The following is a 16,980-nucleotide window of genomic DNA, read 5'->3' as shown; positions in this document are numbered from 1 at the left end:
CTGTTCCAGATGCCATGCAAGCCCTGCCAGCCGCCTCAGTAGGAGCTGGCATGTCCACTCAGAACAGGCTGGGGACAATGTAGTCGCTGTGGACGCCGTCAATCAGCCCTTGCCCATTGTTGTGGACGAACCAGCAGGCAACTTTTGTGCCAACGCTGACGTCCTTCCTGTAGTCCTTCTGGGAGCCCCTGGGAGAAAGGAGAGAGATGCTGTGATACACGGGGTAGGCAAGATGGCTGCTGCACCCAAGGACCTAAGGTTGAAAAGGCGTGTGAAGTTGCCAATTCTAGGAGTCCAAACTCTGGTCAAGAATGAGGCCTTGTGGTTACTCCTTCTAGGGGGTCAGATTTGGCCTTTTCCCAGTTAAAGGGGGCCAAGACCCCAGAGGGAAACAAGGATGCCCCACAGACGGCAAGAGCCAGATGGGCTGATGTGCGTGGGCAGAGAGAGCTCCTTCCTCCTGTCTTGTGACAGGGCAGGGTGAGGACGTCAGTAGAGTCTCCTCACCGGGTAACTGTCAGCCGATGGTTCTTCACCACCATTGTGGCATCTGGCTTTGTGGGGTCAGAGCCTGGGTGGACGTCAGACACTTTAAAGTCAAAGGGGTGGAAGAATTGTCCTGGGAATAAAAACATTCACACTGTCAGCCCTGCCACCACCATATGTGACATGGCCACTGGTCTTCCAAGGTAGACGCAAAGGCTGGATGAGGTGTTGAGCCCTGGGTCCAGGGTGGTTAGGCTGGCCCTTTGCATGGCTTTTTCCCTCCACCATGTGGCCTGAACAACCGGAGGCTTGAACATTTCGTACCCAGCAGCCCATGTGTCTGTGCTGACATCCGATGACTGTCCACCACATAGAAGCCCAGGAAGTCATGGTGGATGGGCTGTTTCTTCCACACCTGATGCAAGACAACCACAAAAGTAACCCCATCTCCAAAGGAGACCACCATGTTCTTCTTGTCGATCGTCACAGACAGTCTAGGAGAGAAGAGGAGGTCAGCAGTGAGGCCCAGTGGTCATGACACCAGGCATCTGAATCAAGGGTATCTCAGCAGGAGACATGACACCTGAGAGCGCACAGACTCCAGAAACTATGTCAGGGGTGCTGGAGAGAAGACGCTTATGCATGTTGACTGTGCACTCCACTGAGTGGGTCCCTGCTCCTCTGTAAGCAGGAGAAGGGGCTGTCCTGGGCGTCTGGAGGCCCGGGATCGAGCCCCAGCTCCACCACTGGCTTCCTGTGCGACATTGGGCAGGTTCTGCCCCTCTCTGAGCCTCTGTGGAACTAACACCGCTGCCCTGCCCACCCAGCTTGGGGTGATCTGAAGACACACGAGAGGCTGAGGAGTTTGAGAACAAGCGAGTTCAGCCAGACACGATGCATGTAGGGATCTTGGTCACTCTCAGCTTGCTTGCCAGGTCCACCTAATGCTTTCGTCCACACAGCGCTTCCCTCAAGGTCAGTCCTGCGAACTGTCTAGCTACCAATACTGCCTCTGATGGGGGCCCCAGGGGTTGGTGGGGGGCCACCATGGTCACCCTCCCCTAGGCAGGGGCTGAACTCTGAGGCCACTGGTCTTTCCTGTGAGCCCTGTGGATCTTCTGTCCTGCGATTTGTTCAAATCCCTCCTTAGACCCTTGCACTATAGCGCCTCTCAGAGACCCAGTAGTGGGGCTTTACCCATCCTGTGTGACCGTGACCGTGTCCAGCCAGCTGAACGTGCTCTGTGCAGCCCCATGCCACAGGGTGATCCTCTCCGGTGTCACCTCAATCTGGAAGTCCATCTGAGCATTGGCAATGCCCAGCTTGCCAAAGTAAGTCTTTCTGGTCTGGGAGTCCAGGCTGCTTCTCTTCTCACCAATGATCTGCCCGTTAACTGTGAGGCCTGCCAGAGGGGCGGGGTAGCAAGAGACCAGCAAGACCTGAGTCCAGGCTGGTCTTTAGGGACACACCTTCCCCTTCAGCCAGCCTACTGAGGGGTAGCCCAGTGGGGGCCCCATTGAGAGACCAGGACTTCAGAGCCAACCCTGTCTGTTCTTAGACACATGGGGGTCACACTACTGGCTGAGGGCCCACACTGTGGATCTGCCCCTTGCCTGGGCCAGTGTTGTTCAGACAACAATGATTCCCTACACACAGGCCGGGTCCTGCCTGCATGCCCAGGCTGCACTTAATTCTAACCATCTCCCCAACACCACTGGCCCCGGGGGCACTAGGGGAGCCTGTGGCTCTGGGTGGAATCTGTAATCCCTACAGGATGTAATCTACGTATAAGATGGGTGACTTATAGGCAGAGTGAGGAGCCAGTCCATGTGCCTATCCTAGGGACTCCAGGCCCTCCCAGGAAGAGACCCTGGCCCCAGCCCGCAGTCCCCACCTGTGACAGGGTCCTGAATGAGGCGCAGCACTGTGCCTGGGTCTTCGTCAATGTTGAAGCAGATGGCATCATCCTTCTCTGGAACTTGGATGATGAAGTGGGGGTCCCCATCCACTGAGTGCACATAGAGAAAGGGCTGGCTTCCAGGGTCTCTCACTGTTCCGGGGCCCTCCCCTTGCCTCCTAGTCCCCGTGGGATGGACTCCTAGACAGGTAGGAGGCACTTGGCCCTGGGCCCTGGGCCACGCCCCAGGAGCTGGGGAACTCACCGTAGTAGGGTGTCTGGGGAGGCTGGTAGTTGGCTGTGGACGCAAAGGGAGAGAGGGCTGAGCTAAACAAGCAGGCGGGGAGGGTCCAGGACCCCCACCCAGAGTTCGGTTCATGCCTCTCCCCTCCTGCTCCCTAATGCTCTTAAACCCTCGTCTCCTCAGGACCCCCTAGCCATACTGCCTGTCCCAGAGAGCTGATTCAGGAAAGACTCCGGAGGGGGACGGCACAGGGCCACGCTCTGTGGCAGCGGGCACATACTCACTCAGGTAAGCCATGGAGGGGATCACTGAAAAAAGAAGCCAAAGGGCAGGCGTGAGCAAGGTCTAGGGGTTCCCTCCGCCCAACCCCATGCCTTCTACCTGTCTCAGAGCTGCTGGTCCCCAGTGGGGCCCCAACCCTGACAGATAGAGGGTGGGAATATGACCCCCTAAGTTTAGGCTTTAGAAATGGGACATGCCTAGGAAACTCCTTTCTAGGGCTGGTGGGTAATATGGGTGTAGTGTTAATACCGGGGCTCAGCGCTTCCACGCAGCTAAAATGCAAGCCGTCAGTCAGTTTCTGTGTCAGGAGCAATGCCGTCCCCCACCCCTGAACTCCCACCCCCAGGGTGGGATGAGGCTCACAGGTGATTGTTGTCTTTGGTAGTAAAACACCCACCCAGACGCAGGCGGGCACACATACACACACACACACACACACACACACACGCACACACACACACACACACGCACACGCACACGCACAGTGACTACATTTCACAGGGCTGTTCAGAGGGCAAAGCCATGAGCCATTCCAAATATACTGCTTGGTTAGGACAGCCTGTATGGATAGAGACAAGGCAGGCCGATAGGGGCTGGGGAGGCCCTGACTGGTGGTGGTGGGCTTGTGGGGCGGGTGATGGTCAAATTTTACAATGAGAGAAACGCAAAGTGCTGTGAATTCCAGCGCAGGCGCTGGAACCAGGCTGCCTGGGCCAAAGTCCCGGCTTGGCCTCCTGTTGACTGAGTCATTGAGCAAATAGATTTAACCTCTCTGTGCCTCAGTTTCCTCACTGTAAAATGGAACCATGAGAGGACTCCCTGAATGGATTGCTGTGGGATTAGTCGAGTGCTAATTGAGTTGCTAATTTTTGTAGGTCACAGAATACTTTCATACTGATTGTCCTTCCTTGGGCAGGGGAAGCTACCGTCAGTCAACTGACCAGAACCCTTAGGCTCAGAGTGGAACAGAGCCCAGCCCCAGGCGCCTGGTGAGTTCACAGCAGAGCTGGGAGCTGAGCCCAGGTGTCCTGAGGGCCCCTTCCCAGGCAGTACATCCCCAGCATGATTGAAAAGGCCTCCTTGGTCCTCTCTTGTCGTCCTCCCGGGACACCCACCCAGCTGTGACTAAAGCTCACCTTCTGCATCCACAGGCCCTGGGAGGGAGGAAGAGGAGAAATGCATTAGAGGCCACAGACTCCTGGTGTCAGGGCCAGTGTGACCGACTTACTGCCTGGCCGGCCAGCCAGCCCCAGACCTCGTGTGGCCCCTGCAGGAACCAAGAGCTCCTGGAGGCAGAGGCCTGGCCCAGACCGGCTCTTTACCTCCCAGCCCCAACCCCCATGGCCTGTGCCAGTTGCAGGGACACTCAGGACCCCCCTCTTGGGGTCTGGTTGAGCAGGCCTGGTCCCAGCCTCCAGCTCTCAGGGCCACTTCCTCTCACAGTCCCCAGGCACCTGCTCCAGGCCTAACTTTTAGGTCAGAAGTGCTTCTTCTTGTCTAACTGAACCCTTCCATGCTGCAGCCTAAGTCCCTTTCCTGGAAATGACCCTGGGCACTGTGCCCTTTTAGAAACTTCGAGGCTCCTATTCACACTAATGGCTTCGCTCCCTCTACAACACCCTCCCCATCCCTTGGCCAGTTTTCCTTCGATGCCCCCAGGACCTGCGCTTCTCAGAAGGTCTGGTCTCAGCCTGGCCCTCTTCTCTTCAGGGCACCTAAGGCCAGGGGCCTGGAAGAAGGCCTCTGAGTTCCGGCCCCTACCCTCCGTGCCCACCTTCCCCAGGCTTGTCGGCAATGGCTGTCTTGTTCTCGTTGTCCTCAGGCTTGGTCACCACCATGGAGGTCAGTGGAGTCACGAAGTGGTACTTGAGGGACAGGTCCAAGGCCTGGGCTGTGAGGTTCTCCTTCTCCTCGCCATGGGCATTCTTGCTGTGGGGAGGGGCGGGGTGGGAGGGTCAGCCCAGGACCCTCCTCCACCCCTCCCAGTGGGGTCCCCCAGGATAGAGCCCACTAGCACTCAGAAAAAATTGGTTCACCAGCTCCCTGGGACAGACGGACATGCCCTGATTCCTCTCTGGACCTCAGTTTCCCCACCTGAAAAATACAAGGGGCTCGAGATGGCCACTGCAACCATCAGTCATGATAGTGTTCACATGCTGAGCGCCAGCGGCTTTCCTGGCCGAGCCCACTTAACAGAAGGCTGACACGGCCCTCTTGCATGGGCCCGAGCTCTGCTCCCTGTGGCTGAGGGCTGGGGTCCCAGCCTTTGGTTGTGTTCAGCATCAACATCTCTGTGGGCCCATGCTGGGTGCTTGGAACAGGATGCTAAGGCCCACCCCTGCCCTCGAGGTGCTCCCAGCCTGCTGCTTGAGCCCCAGATGATGGACCCGGCTCTACTCCAGGGAAAACGGGCCATGGGGCCTGGCCAAGAAGAGGGCAGGGCAGCTGGAGTGGGCGTGGAGGTGCACTTCCTGGGGTGTAAGTTTCCTCCTCGTGGGCTCCCCCCGGAGCATAGCCAGCACAGGGGGCTTCACAGGTAGGTGCTGGGGCAGTGCCGGGGGCTGAGTGCGGGGCCCGGCCGTGTGAGAGGTGGGCCAGGGTCACCATTTCTCCAGCAGCTGCTCGATAGTGAGGTAGGCCCAGAGCCGCTCAATGTAGTTCCCAAAAATGTAGTCCCGCTCCTTCAGGGCCTTCTCCATCTCCTTCATGTCCAGCTCCTCAGTGAATGTCAGGTCGTTGATGGCCTGGGGCAGGGGTGGGAGAAGGTGAGAGGCTGGAGGCCTGGAGCCAGGAGCCAGGTGGGCCTTGTTCAGGAGCTGCTACTGCTGGGCCGTCAGCCAGGAGGCTGGAGCCCTATCCGTGCGGATCCCCCATCCCCAGCGCACAGCCGGGCCCCGGCCCAGCTTACCCCGTGGCCCTTCACATCCGCCTTAAAGCTGTTCATGTCCTCATCTGCCAGGCGCCCAGCCACCACAATCTCAGAGCCGTCGTAGAAGTGCTGGTAACTGTTCTGGGTGAGGTCCAGGATGGCGTTCTCAGGGTACTCCATCTCCACATCTGTCAGCAGCGGGTTGGCCACCTCCTCATAGAAGCCCTGGAGTCCAGATAGGGGACCTGCTCATCTCAGGCCACCAGGGTGGGCAGAGAGAGGACAGGGTGGGCAGGCTCCCACTGGCGCCTCCGCGGGTTGTTGAGTCTCCTGGGCTGGGCCAGTCCTGGCTCCTGATCTCTACTTCCATGTGGCCCTGACTGTGCCCTTCAGTTTGGGGGTGCCCTTCCTCACCGTGTTCCCCCCTCCCCCCAGGTAGAGACTGGGAGGAATAGAAAAGGAAAGGACAGAGTTCTTGGCACATAGAAAGGACTCAAGAAATGTTTGTTGGAACGAAAGTAAGAAGGAAGGGTGGAAGCCGACTAAAGAAGGCGATGTGGGGTGAGAGCATGGAGACCCGGAGACTGACAGGAGGAAGGCCGGGGGTGTCCACTGCAGAGGTGGAGAAGCAGTCACCTGTGCCAGGGAGGAGGGGGAGGGTACCAGATTTAGCAAATGAAAATACAGGACATGAGTTAAACTTGAATATCAGGTAAATGACAAGTGACTTTTTAGTATAAATACAGCTGTCATGGGATGAATTGTGTACCCTCAAAATACATAGGTTAAAATCCTTACCCCCAGTACCTCAGGGCATGACCTTATTTGGGGAAAGGGCCTTTACAGAGGTAATCAAGTTAAAATGAAGTGTTCAGGATGGACTCCAATCCAATCCGACTGGTGTCCCTATGAAAGGGGGAAATTTGGACCCAGAGACAGACATGCACACAGAGAAGATGATGTGAAGATACAGGGAGAAAATGGCCATCTACAGGCCAAGGAGAGAGGCCTGGAACAGATCCTTCCCTCGCAGCTCTCAGAAGGAGCCAGCCCTGCCGACACCTTGATTTTGGAGTTCTAGCCTCCAGAACTGTGAGACGATAAATTTCTGTTGTGGAAGGCACCCAGTTTATGGTAATTTGTTAAGGCAGCACTAGTAAACTAATACAGTGTCCTATGCAATATCTGGAGCATGCTTGCTAAAAAATTATTTGCTGTTTATGAGAAATTCATATTTAACTGGATGTCTTGTATTTGATCTGGCAATCCTACAGAGGAAGCAGGTCTGTTCTGTGTAGCCCACAGACAAAATCAGAACCAGTATGGATGGGTAAGAGATAACCAGAGGTAGATTTCAACCCAAGAGGAAGTTCTTTCTAATAACCGAAATTGTCACACAGTGGAACAGTTTCCTGAGGAAGTAGTGAGCTCCTTATTCCCAGAGGTGTGCAAGACAAGACATACCTGCAACTGCACGTTGGCATCGGAATCCTCATAAATGCGGCGGGCAAGCCCGTGGTTCTCCAGGGCCATACGCTCCAGGAAGTTATAATTCAGATTGTTGCCAAAGCCCAGGTTATATAAGGGGAACTTGCCACCAATGGCATTCCGCACATTCTCTTGGATTTTTTCAGGTCTGCTTTCACCTACAGGAGAAGGAGGTGTTCACGCTCCAGCCACAGCCCCGGCGGCTGTCAGGAGAAGCTGTCTGGACAGATCTGACTCCTACACGTGCAGTTGGCGGAGTCATGGCCACCAGCCCTTGTAGAGGCAGACGTGGGAAGGCCTGGCAGGGAGGCAGGGCCCTGCCCTTGAGGGGCTCACAGACCATGGGGGACCCTGGAGAGAGCTGCCCAAGGTCTTGCAGCACGCCAGCTACAGAGCCAGGAGCGGCAGCCAGAGTTACACCCGCTGCCTCACCCACATTGGCGTCCCCGTCGGTCAACATGATGACGATGGAGGTGCTCCTCTCCAGGACTCTGTACTCCTCCCGGGCCTTGTTCAGCATACTGATGCCCTTCAGCAGCGCGTCGTTGATGTTGGTCACTGGCACACAGACAGACAGACGGCACTGTGGGAGCGTGTCCTCAGGGTGTCAGGGTGGAGGAGGTCGAGACAGCAGGCCCTGCTCACGTGCCCAGGGACCCTGCCTGCCCATATGTGGTGGTACTCAGTAAATATCGACTGAATGACTCAGTGAGTGATGAATGAATGACTTAGTCTTTCAAATGAGTAAAAAGACCAGCCTCTCAGGGCTGCCGGAAGGATAGATGCACACAGTGATTGTAAGAGCATTTGGAGAACAGTCAAATGGACTCCCAGCCCCTCTCACAGGGAGGAGTGGGGAACAGTATAGACATCACTTGTCATCTTTCATACAAAACTGCCATGGATAAGGGTATCTTGCTGGGGCTAGTGGGGCACCAGGATCACAGGTTAGAAACAGAAAGAATGGCTTTCCCTAGACCACAAAGAAGACACCCCAGTATCTAGCCTCAGGACTCCCCACCCCCACCTCTACCCCCAGCCAGGGTCTGCCGGGCCTGGACCAGCAGAGACTCTGCCCCAAGGCAGGAGGGAGATAGGCTGCTCAGGCAGACAGGAGTGGCAGGATGTGGCTCCCTCCCCTCTGTTCTTACTTCCTTGGTCACGAATATTCATCACAAATTTCCTGGCCTCCTGGATGTTCTCAGGAGTGGCTTGAACTAAAGTGTCTTTCCAAGTGGTCACACCTCCACTGAACAGGATGAAATTCAGGTAGTCATCCTCTTTCACATCCTCCAGAATTTTGAGGAGGGCATCCTTTGTCTGGGAAGGAGAAAGACAAGCAGACAAGAAGATGTCTTCCCAGCCTGGGCTGGCGGTGAGGCCCATGCCATCTGCAAAAAAAGGGGCAGCTGATTTGTGCCTTTTTAGAATCCTGTCCCCCTTTCCCATCTTTCACTGGAAATATTGGCTTCGTCCACTTTTTAAAAATCTCTCTCTCCCTCCCACACGTCCCACCCCCACCCCCTTTGCCCCAAGGAGAGTACCTGCTCCATTTTCCGACCGTGCATGGAGCCACTGACGTCAATCACGAAGACCACGTTCTTGGGCACCACCGGAAGGCCTTGAGGTGCAAAGAAGTGCACGAAGTAGCCATTGACGATCTGGAAAGGGGAGAGAGAGAGAGGAGGCCAGTATCCCTTCAGCAACCTCACGTTGGCTGCCCTTGCAAATAGGACGCAGCCGTTAACCAGCCCAAAATAAAGATGTCCTTTCCACCCCTCCAGGGGTGCCACACGAAGGCTCTGGACTACCTATCGTCCCCACACCTTGCAGGAAACTCATCCTTGGGCTGAGGATCAAGGGTGTCTCACTAGATGAAGCTGCAGCCCCTCCCCGCATCAGCCCTCACTCCACCATGGTGGGGAATCTACCAGCCTGGCAGAGCCAGTCGGCGGGCACCTACCTGCACATTGGCTGGAGACTCCCTGTTCACGTCATAGGTGATGATAAAATCTCCTTTGAGGAGGGAGTCCGTACACGTTGGGCATGAACGTTGTTGATCCAAGCTGGGCTTGAAGGACACGTGGCCCTGAGGGAGGGTGATGGCCAGCCTTGCTCAGCTTGGCCAGGGCCTGCCCTCTGCAGACCTCAGCCCGGGGCTGCGCTGGGGAGCACGGTGCAGTCCTCATGGCGAGGAGCCTGTAGGTAGGTGCCTGGGCAGTCCTGCCACCCTCTGGCGTGCTCAGCCTTTCTGAGCACCTCTCTTCCCTTCGGAGATCTGGAGCTCCTTGCAGGCCAGGGGCCTTATCTGAGCCAGCCTTTCACTCTTCCTGCTCACTGGGCCCACAAGTCCCTCAGCTCTGCCTGCACTAAGAAGCCACTTTGGGAGGGGAATTCTGTACCATGAAAAGGAATTTCATGTTGGGTGGTATTGTGTGTGTTGTTGCCAAGAGGAGGGGGAAGGGAGCAGAGTAGGGAATGGGGAGGGGGCCCTGGGTGAGGGCACCGCCTGCAGAGGCCAGCAGCCCTCTGAGCGTATGCTCCTTGGGCCTCACCCTGGGAGTCCTGACTGAGGTTTGCTGTCCATATAAACATTTATTCATCCACTGCCCATGATCAGCAAGGCCCCTGGAATTGCTGGGGACCTTGGGGACCAGAGCCAACCACCAGTACCAAGAATAAAGTTCCCTTTTTTCTTTCACCCCTCATGTGGAATCAGATCTAAAAAACTCCCTCTGGCCTCGGTCTCCTTATCTGTAAAACAGGGACCAGTAACCTGCCCTGCCTGCTTCCCAAAGTAGAATGGGACCAGGCTATATAAATGGCTTCCCTGTCCCCCAGTGCAGTTGAGACCCCAGTTCCTCCGGCAGGTCATCATCAGCAAGCAGCCCCCTGCCTCCAGCATCCTCACTCCTGACCCAGGGGGCCTAGGAGAAAGGGGATGTTGCAGACTTAGCCCCCCGCCACACACACACACATGCACTCTCTCTCTCTCTCTCTCTCTCTCTCTCTCTGTCTCTGTCTCTCTCCCTTGCATCAGTCAATCCCCGGGTTCAGACTCGCCCTGCTAGGGTCAGTGTTCCTGCACCTGCCCCCCAGGCCCGAGGGGCATCTACACCACCTTTTTCCCTGAGAAGGACTTGGTGAGAGCGCTGCTCAAGAGGTCATTGGTGATGAATGAGGCTTCAGCATCCAGCGTACTGATGCCCTGGGGCTCGAAGATGTCTGCTGTGATCTGAAATGGCGAAAGGTAAGGAGATGTCACTCAGTGACAGTGCAGAGCCCAGCCTCCAGGACAACAAGGGCAAGGAGATGGGTCAGTGATGTACAAGGAGCAGCATCTAGGACAACTCTGTGACAGCCAAGCCTGCTGTCTCCCACCAAGAAAATGACCACAAGGGCTTTTAAGTGGGTACTCTGACCCCAGAACTCTTCTACTACCTGCCATATGGTGCCCCAGATTCTACCACTAAAACATTTCCTTTGACTTTCCACTCTGATGTAGGTAAAATGCCCATGTAAGCAGTTAGAAGCATTACAGAGACACTTTGTGATGTTGCCCCCAAGGGCCCAGCACCCAACCTGGATCTGCCAGGTGCCGCCCAGCCTCCTCCCCTTGGCCCAGGTGCTGTAGCCAGCGCCACTGTAATTCCCCCACGCCTCCTCAACCAAGTGGTGGGGGCTGGGTTTCTGTGTTCTTGACCCTGCTGTGAGGTCTGCCCAGGGACCCTTCCCAGCACCCTGCCCCCAGCAGTTTCAGCAGGGGCTGCAGGAGAGCAGCTGATTACCTCAAAGTGCTTGACCAGTTGCTTGGGCTGGACCTTGAGGTACATCTCGTACTTGCCCTTGTGCCTCTTCAGCAGCTCCTCGTAGGTTAGCTCAAAGGTGACCTTGCTGCCTGCAGCCACATTGACTGAGACGGTGAATTTCTCCAGCTTCCTCCCAGAGGCCCTGGATGGGGGTGCAAGACAATGACTGCCCCAAAGACAGCACCAGCCCATCCTTCCTGGGCTTTGGGTTCAAGTCCCTTACCCTTGGGGGAGACCCCTACCCACTCTGAGCCTCGGTTGCCTCAAATTCAAAATGAGATAACATTGTAAGAATTACGGCGCATTTTGCCAAATAATGATAATAATAGCTGCTGTTCTGTTGTTTGTGTCTCTGAGGGCCCTTACAGCCCTGAGTTCTCCCCAAGGCCTGGGGGCCCACACTTACTTGACCAAGCCAGCTGTCTTGCCCTGGGACACGGCCTTTTCATACTGCTTCTTGGCAACTTCCTTCTCTTTGACATTCCCAGGGTAGGTAACACCATCAATGGTCCTGCAGGGATAGAGAGCTGCTGGGGGACTCATGCTGAGCCAGACTCCACTCCCAGCCCAGAGCCAGCAGTCGTGATGACACCCACAAGGTGAAGTTGGTGATGAAGGCTGTCTTGGGCAGCTCCACATTGAAAGAAACCTCCTTGGCAGTGTCTGCGTGGTTGACGGCCCTGGTGGTGACGACATTGTGAGCGAAGCGGGAGGTCACTTTGCAGTGGACCTTGGTGCCGTAGACTTCGATGCCATCGACCACCTGCGGGAGAGGAACAGTGTTCAGCAGATGGTGACCAGCCAGCCTGAGGCACCCGGAAACCAGGACTTCCTCCTGGCCTCTCCCCTTCAAGCTCCCCTTTGTGGGCCCCAAAGCTCCTGCCTGGTAAGTGGCCCCTCCAGTCTCCCAGTCACCCATGTCAGAAGCCTGGGCAGCATCCTTGGTTGCCACCTTTAATTGGCCACCACTGTTCTGATGGTCACTCTGCATCCTTAGCTCTATCATCTGTTTACATGCAGCTGTAGCCAGTGAGATGGTATAAAAACCCAAATCTGACCCTGTCCTTCTGCCACTTGAAGCGCTCCCGTTCTCACCACCGCCCTCAGGACAGTCTTCCCCCTGGCTCTGGGGGCCTCCAGGCAGGTGCTGCCTCTGCTCATCCCGTGCTCCAGCCATGCCAGGTCCTAGCTCTTCCTGCTCATCTTCCACACCTCAGCTTGGAAAGAGCGTGTCCACACACACACCCCAGCCCGCCCCCTGTGTCCTTTGGTAATTGCCTGCTTCTGTCTCCCAAATAGGCCCTTGTTTCCTATCTGAGGGCAGTGCATGGGGAGGGCCTTCGTGCCCCCCAAAACCCTCTTTCCAACGGGGTGATGGACCAAGGGACACTCTACGGAGACGTCTGGGTTAAACATGGATATAAAGATGCTTCGTGAAGGTGTGACGGGGCCATTCACTGTGTGTCTCCTGCCCTGTGCATGGGGCCTGACTAGTGCTCGGTAAGTGTTTGTGGGAAGATGGACTCGTGGAAGGGCGGTCCTCTGCTCTATCAGCGGGTCCGAGGGCCATGGTTCCGTGGTGCTCTTTCCCAGGGCTCTGGAATCACGGCGGGGGTCTGCGAGGGCAGGGGGCCATAGGCTGTTTGCCAGCTGGAGGGACCTGCCATTGTGGCCCACTCCTTCCGCTGTTGGGCAACTAGCTCCGTCCTGCCCTGCCCTGCCCCATCCCTGGTGAAAGTTCTCACCCCTTCCGGGAGGCTCCGTTTCTGCAAAAACAGACAAACACAGGGGTCAGGCCAAGTCCAAGGCTACAGTGGCTTGGCAATAGGCTCTGGGCTGAGGCCAAGGTTCAGCAGTGACCCCCCCACACACACCTTGAGGGGCCTCTGGACATGGACCCACCCAGAGCCACATGTCGGAGTAGGAAGGGCTCTGAACAGATGGGGAAACTGAGGTGCAGGGAGGGAAGATCTCCAGTTCACCGGGGGGATCAGGGCAAGGAGGACCAAAGCCAGAGCTCTTCCCCTGCCCCATATACCCTGACTCACTCTGCCCTTCCCTGGGCCCCAGGCCCCTGAGGCCTCATCCAGACCCCACCACCACTGTACCCCACACGGCTCAGCTCGGCCATTCCTAGAGGCCTCTACCCTTGTCTCAGACGTGGACCTTCACAGCCCCTCAGTGAGGTGAGCTGATCGTGCAGCATCACCCACCTGACGGGTAGGGAAACAGAGGCCCAGGAGATTTAAGAGCCTTGCCCAGGATTAGGGAGCAGGTCTGGAGCCCAGTTCCCCGCATACCAGCTCTGTTCCCTGCAGCTCACCGCCCAACCTCTGCCTCCTCCACACCCTACACACAGGACTGCCGGCCTGGCCCCTCTGCCTGCCAGATGGTGAAGAGGGGGCAGATTTACCCCGAGTAGCCGGCATAATCTTCTAGGGAAGCCAGAGACCGCCACACCGGAGAGCAGAGCCAAGATGAGGCAGGGCCACCGAGCAGACGCCATCGCTGAGCACACTGGCGGCACCTGGGCTCCTTATATGAGCAAGCCTAGTGTTTCCCAAGTGGGGTCATCGACCTGCAGTGTGGGCGGGAGGAGCGGGAGGCGGGAGGATCCCCCGGGAAGCTGGACACGGGTGGAGTAATGGGCCTGGATCTGCCTGTACCAAGGAGGCCCGGTGGGTATCGTCAGCAGTGTTAGGACTTCACTCCCGGGGGCTGTGGGACAAGGAGGCCCCCGGAGAAAGCAGAAGCTCTGTGTTGGCAAATGGGCCCCGAGACCCCCTGGGAGGGGGCAATGGGAGTCACAAACGGCATCTCAGCATTGTCGCCGCACCGCAGACGTGGCCTCTGGTCTGGCCTCCTGGATCACAGTCACCCCCCTCTTCTTGAGGCAGCCAGGGCACCAAACCAGACCCATCCGTCTAAGGCTCAGATCTCCATGGCTGACCCCTTGCTCATTACTCTCTCTGTCTCCCGCGACCCCTTGAAAAGGACAATTCCCAAGTCCTGTGGTCCAGCTCCAACTTGCTTTCTGAACTTAACTCTCTTCCCACTGGCGTACCTCCCCCTTCTCTGCACATCACATCTCTTATCTCTGCCAGCCTGTGTCCCTCCTTCAGAAGTCTTCCTCTTTTGTCCCCTAGCTGACCACAGACAGCCCTGCTGCAGGCTCCAAGCTCCCAAAGGGCCTACATTCTGTCGTTACCTTTGGTTGAGGTTCTCAGGTTTGGATCTGATCACTCTCTCTAGACTCTGAGCACCTGGAGGGCCAGGCCATGTGTCACATTCATCCCTGTGTTCCCAGTCTGGCCAGGAACTCAGCTGCCCTCGGCCTCTTGGAGAGTCGTTCTCCTGAAAGTCTCCAGTGAGCCTGGAGTTCTGCTATCCAGGACAATGGGAGCCTCAGAGGCAGGGTCTTATCCCCTCCTAGTGGGGGCTGGGTCCTTCTGGGCCATCCCAGGGCCCTGCCAGCCCCTAGACCTTCCAGAGTGGCTACCATGTGCCGGCCATACCCATGTTCTTCTGAGCAAAGTGACCCAGTGACCCTCCTACTCGGACACTAGTGAACAGTGTTGATGAGGATGCCTGAGCACAGGACAGCTAATTTATGGATTGTACCATGGTCTTGACTGAAAGCCAAGAGTGTACTTGACTGTGAGATGTACAGAGAGAGTTGACTGCTGAGGGCAGAGAAACAGAGTGAGAAGACAGAAAGCAGAAGCTCTGAGGCAGCAGAAGCCACGAGGAAGGAGTGGACTAGTGACTGGAAGTCACAGGAGCCACAGAAGTAACGACAGAGAGCTGCAAAGTCGGCAGAACAATAGTGGATCAACAAAGGGAGCTGCTGAGGCCCGGCTGGGGGTCCCTGCTCTCCTCAGGCCTCCCGAACCCTGACCCACACTGCTGGCGGGCACCGAGTTCAGGGCTGACACCTGGGAGCAGAGAGAAGGGCCCTGCAGTCTAGCTCCCAGGACGTCTAGTTCATGAGGTCATCTTCAGCATCTATGGTTGCTGACTACTGGGCTCTTGGGACTGTGGCAGGGGTGGCAGAACTATTGTCCTGCCAGCATTGCCCAGTGGCTCCTCCTCACGGCCCTGCAGCCGCCTGAGGAGCTTTCCCCAGCCCCTCTCCTCCAGGCTACCGCCTCATCCCCCAATACTTGGAGTTTTGTGGGAGGGACAACTCAAAGTACGAAATTCTGAGGTTGCTCAAGAGGCCCCTGAGGGACAGCTGGGGACTTGGAGGGACCCAGAGTCATCATACAGAATTTCGAATTAAAGGAATCTAGGAAATCTTCAGGTCCACCCCATTTCCACTCTAGAGGATGGGAAAAGGAGGCCCCAGTTGGGCAGACTTTGCTGAGGGTGACCAGCCAGCTGGCAGCCCGTGGCTCTCCCTTGAGAAGCCCAGGATACGTCAGACGGTGGGCTGGGCTCTGAGATTCCACTAGCTGCCCCTCAGGGCTCTGTGTCCCTGGGCTTGGAGCAGCTCTGGACCTCAGCATTTGTGTTGTTGATCTGAGCCCCCATGGGCCTCATCTGGAATGGGAACTGGACAGAAGCCAGAAAAAGCAGAAACCCTTTGGAAAGGAGTGGGTGGAGGCCCATCAACCTTCGCCAAAAGGGCCAGTGGCGCCCCAAAGCACAAGTTCATCTCCACACACCCTGTAACGTCACATCTTAACTGGGCCCCTAGACAAGGCCCAGGGAAGGCATTCTGAAGGGGTATCAGGCATCAGTGTGAGGAGTCAGTGGACTGCTATTCCTGGCCCCTGAAATCACAGCTTCTGGGCAGTGGCCGTCTCTGCCTTGGGGAAATATGCCTGCTCTCAGAGGTTCCAAACCCCCAGCTGGGAAATCCAGTGGAGGATGGAGGCCTGGGAACTGCCTCCCGAGGCCCTGACCCCAATAGGTGACCCTCAGCTCCTGGCAGGACTTCTTCAGGACCCCAAGTCCATATATATTTCATGTATTTCTTTCACATGTTCGTGTTAAGTGATACTTTGGGATATCCAGAACCAAATCCCAGCAGGCTTTGGCCATCAGCCACCCAGCCTGATGGGAATATTTACATGGGGTGGTTAAGCACATAGATGCTGACTCCAGATAGCATGGGTTCAAATCCCAGCTCCGCCACTTAAAAGAGGAGTGATTTTGGACAAATTACCTAACCTCAGCTGAAAGTAGTCGTGATAAAAGTATCCCCCAGGGCTGTTGAGAGTATACATTTAATTAATTCAACAAAGGCACTTAGAACAGTTCCTGGCTACAGGAAGCACTGGGGCAGCTGCAGCTGTTACGGGTTGTTCCTATACGTGCTGCCAGAGTGTCCTTTGGTCTCTGGACCTGTAGGGGAGGCTGTGTGCACGGGACACCCAGGACACTCAGAGGGCACGGGGCCAGGCAGCTGCAGAGAACAGGGTGGGGTGGGGGCAGAGTTGGTGCCGGCTCCCGCCCAGCCTCCTGGTCTGCTGTGACTCCTGAGCCCTTCTGAGAAGCAACATCTTGGGTTGCCTCCCTGCCACACCCCCCTCCCGCAAAGCAGCCAGCCTGGGCTGGACATAGCCTCTCTTTAATGGAAGTCATGAGTGCTTCGACATAGGAGACCAGCTTGGACAGGGAGGTGTGGCCTGGGCAGCGGGTCAGGCTCCTCCTCTGCCATGGTCCCAAGGGAGGATTGGTGTGCTGGCTGGGGGCTCAGAAGATGTCGGGGACGATATAGTCAGTGTGAACACCGTCGATCAGCCCATCCCCGTTGTTGTGGATGAACCAGCAGGTCACCTCAGCCCCATGCCGGGGGTCTTTGCTGTAGTCTTTTTGCAAGCCCCTGAGGAGACACAAGCCAGCTGGGGTCACCTTTTGGAGCTGGCAGGGCTGCACCGCCCCAGGAAGCCCACCTCAA

The 16,980-nt window shown here is 56.6% G+C and overlaps 2 protein-coding genes across 2 annotated transcripts in view; both read right to left on the bottom strand.

Annotated features, from left to right (window-relative positions):
- Nucleotides 1-36: 36 nt before the first annotated feature.
- ITIH3 (inter-alpha-trypsin inhibitor heavy chain 3) lies at nt 37-16,899 on the bottom strand. The gene is made up of 22 exons (XM_027121088.1): nt 13,489-16,899; nt 12,821-12,841; nt 11,672-11,838; nt 11,482-11,586; nt 11,055-11,217; nt 10,388-10,501; nt 9,230-9,355; nt 8,811-8,927; nt 8,418-8,586; nt 7,699-7,824; nt 7,243-7,424; nt 5,818-6,003; nt 5,514-5,653; nt 4,684-4,838; nt 4,046-4,063; nt 2,912-2,935; nt 2,649-2,681; nt 2,381-2,494; nt 1,684-1,888; nt 811-980; nt 508-619; nt 37-188 (listed from the first exon to the last, which is right to left on the bottom strand). The coding sequence occupies exons 1-22, from the start codon at nt 13,579-13,581 to the stop codon at nt 59-61; spliced, it is 2,670 nt and encodes an 889-aa protein (XP_026976889.1). The 5' UTR covers nt 13,582-16,899; the 3' UTR covers nt 37-58.
- Nucleotides 16,638-16,980, bottom strand: part of ITIH1 (inter-alpha-trypsin inhibitor heavy chain 1) — a 13,412-nt gene continuing 13,069 nt past the window's right edge. The window contains exon 22 of the mRNA XM_027121089.1: nt 16,638-16,905. Within this exon, the coding sequence (XP_026976890.1) occupies nt 16,776-16,905 (130 nt within the window). The 3' untranslated portion in view covers nt 16,638-16,775. The remainder of the gene's footprint in view (nt 16,906-16,980) is intronic.

Source organism: Aethalodelphis obliquidens, unplaced genomic scaffold (assembly GCF_003676395.1).
Source record: "Aethalodelphis obliquidens isolate GAN/ISIS:26980383/991018 unplaced genomic scaffold, ASM367639v1 scaffold22, whole genome shotgun sequence".
NCBI lineage: Eukaryota > Metazoa > Chordata > Mammalia > Artiodactyla > Delphinidae > Aethalodelphis > Aethalodelphis obliquidens.
This window is presented reverse-complemented; position numbering and strand designations above follow the sequence as displayed.

Excerpts from the sequence above, each read along its gene's own strand:
- ITIH3 (XM_027121088.1), bottom strand. The coding sequence starts at position 13,581 with ATGGCGTCTGCTCGGTGGCCCTGCCTCATCTTGGCTCTGCTCTCCGGT. Across the intron at positions 10,502-11,054 it reads AACTGGTCAAGCACTTTGAG|ATCACAGCAGACATCTTCGA; the intron begins GTAATCAGCTGC and ends TCGCCATTTCAG. Across the intron at positions 1,889-2,380 it reads CATTCAGGACCCTGTCACAG|GCCTCACAGTTAACGGGCAG; the intron begins GTGGGGACTGCG and ends CCCCTCTGGCAG.